General features: G+C 51.1%; 1 protein-coding gene across 1 annotated transcript; it reads right to left on the reverse strand.

Annotated features, from left to right (window-relative positions):
- Positions 1 to 1,052: 1,052 nt before the first annotated feature.
- LOC120678871 (xyloglucan endotransglycosylase/hydrolase protein 8-like) lies at positions 1,053 to 2,311 on the reverse strand. The gene is made up of 2 exons (XM_039960291.1): positions 1,961 to 2,311; positions 1,053 to 1,875 (listed from the first exon to the last, which is right to left on the reverse strand). The coding sequence occupies exons 1-2, from the start codon at positions 2,231 to 2,233 to the stop codon at positions 1,312 to 1,314; spliced, it is 837 nt and encodes a 278-aa protein (XP_039816225.1). The 5' UTR covers positions 2,234 to 2,311; the 3' UTR covers positions 1,053 to 1,311.

Genomic DNA, 2,311 nt, shown 5'->3' on the forward strand with positions numbered 1-2,311 from the left:
GCTAGGTCTCTAGCTCTGTACTCTTCCAGCGAAGAGGGCGGCGGACTTTGGCCAAAGTGTCAACGAGAACATGTACAGGGCGACGATGCACCACAACCACTCTCTCCCTTCATGTAATAATCATGCCATATTGACATATTGGTCTTGTTTAGTTTGCATTCTAGAGTTCCTAGAATGCGTCTTCTAGGTTCCGCATGAAATTCTAAATGAAGTCTATTTGCAAAACCTCTTCTGGGATGAGTGGAACTTTTCGCAACGAATTGGATGACGGTAATTAATTGATGATTGGCTACAGCGATGCTGCAGTAATCATCCTCAAAATCACGCGGTCAAAGACCCCATTAATTAGATTCTTCAGGGTTTCTAGCGTAGGGGTTCTGGAGTTGATTTTGCAAACTGGTTTGTTTGACACACCTAATTAGCAGTCAAAATCCATTCTAGAAATTTCTAGGGAGTTACCAAACAAGACCATTGTTATATATACCAGTTTATCACTGACGACACTAACCGGTATTATATCACAGTACAGCACAAAAGCATGCATTATATTGCTGGCCGATGACATGGTAGTCGGCAGCCGGCAGCGACGGTGCAGGTCTTTATAAAAAGATGAGGGGACTAATTAATGATTGGGTTTGGCATGGCACAGGACTCAGGTTGTAAAAGATGCAGCGTGTATGTATGTATGTATGTATGCATGCATGCATGATACAGCGTGCTCTTGTCTTTCTGGATAAGAAAACTTAGCCCATATCATACAGATACAGCCCCCACGTATGGCATTCGACGGTAGCAGATGAGCGTTAATTAATTATGTCGTCCCGGCCGTTTGGTACAACGCGCACATGCGTGGAGAATCGAGTTCGCTGACTTGGTCCCGTTACGTCCAAACCTTCTTTAAACGCTTTCATGACAGGACTTGCCCAATAGCCTTAGCCTTAGCAGGTTTGTGGCTAGTTATGAATACAATTATATTTCGTTACAAAACTATATATGAGATACTTTTTACGGCTAACCATGAGGCCAGACAGGTGCCACTTAACATTATTCCGCAGATACCAAGATTTAAGTTGTAATTTTAAGTACCACAATGGTAACTCAACTACACGCCTGTGCATTAAAAGCAAACTATTTCTGTTTGCCTTTTATAGTAACAAGCACAGTGGCTTAGTGTTCATAGTAACAACCGCCCACACTTTGCTGCTGCGGGGCTGCTTTTGTAATCACAAATTCACAAAGAAGAACAAGAATAACAATCATAAATCCAATGAAAAAGAAACCAATGCAGTAATCAATGCCGGCCGCGGACCATCAGTTGCGGCTGCACTCGGCGGGGAGCCCCTGCGAGAACCTCCACCCATCCTGGCAGTAGTTGTAGCGCATGTAGTTGCGCTCCGCCCACCTCACGGTGCCCCACTCGGCGGCGTCGAGCTGCCTGTGCATCCACCCGTCCCTGCCGGCGTGGCACGCGCCGCCGCTGACGCAGGCGTTGGCGTAGAAGCTCCGGTACGAGACGACGAAGGGCGCGTTGCTCCAGTCGATGGGGACCTTGCCCTTCTCCGTGGCCCAGTAGCTGCCGTCCCACAGCGTCGCGTGCAGCGTCATGGGCTTGGAGCTCGGGTAGGGCAGGTCGGCGTAGCGCTTGAAGGACCGGATGAAGACGTTGTCGACCTTGAAGAGGATGTTCTCCGGGTTCCAGATGATGGTGTAGGTGTGGTAGTCGGCGGAGGGATCGAACCAGAGGTCGAACTGGTGCTCCTTCTTGCCGTCCCCGTTGGCCCACACGTTGGTGTTGAGCACCACCGGCTGGCCGCTCGAGTTGCCCATGAACTCCATGTCGATCTCGTCGCGCCAGTCATCGGTGCCGGACGAAAGCTGCAATTGATCGTACGTCGTCGGTGAATCAGCTAAGGTCGATCCTTTTGTTGAGTAGGGAGAGAAAGATCTGAGATCGACTTACGTAGAAGCAGGAGACGGTGCCGGCGGAGTTTCCGGGGATGAGCTTCATCTCGATGCTGAACTCGCCGTAGAGGAACTGCTCCTTGGAGTTGAATCCAGCGGGGCCGGAGCTCCGGTCGAGGTTGAGCATCATCACCTTCTGGCCGGAAGCGTCGTACCCCGTGCGGACGGTGCCGTCCGTGGTGAACTCGGTGAGCCAGGACCTCGCCGCCGAGGCGACCTGCAAGAGCGCGAGGGAGACGGCGAGCAGAGCCAGGGAACGCCGCCCTGCCATTGTGGCTGCTCTACAGCTTCTTGGAAATGAGCTTATTAGAAAGGGGGAGGACGCGCGATTGAGTTGTGTTGGAAGTGC

This window comes from Panicum virgatum, chromosome 6N (genome assembly GCF_016808335.1).
Source record: "Panicum virgatum strain AP13 chromosome 6N, P.virgatum_v5, whole genome shotgun sequence".
Taxonomy (NCBI): domain Eukaryota; kingdom Viridiplantae; phylum Streptophyta; class Magnoliopsida; order Poales; family Poaceae; genus Panicum; species Panicum virgatum.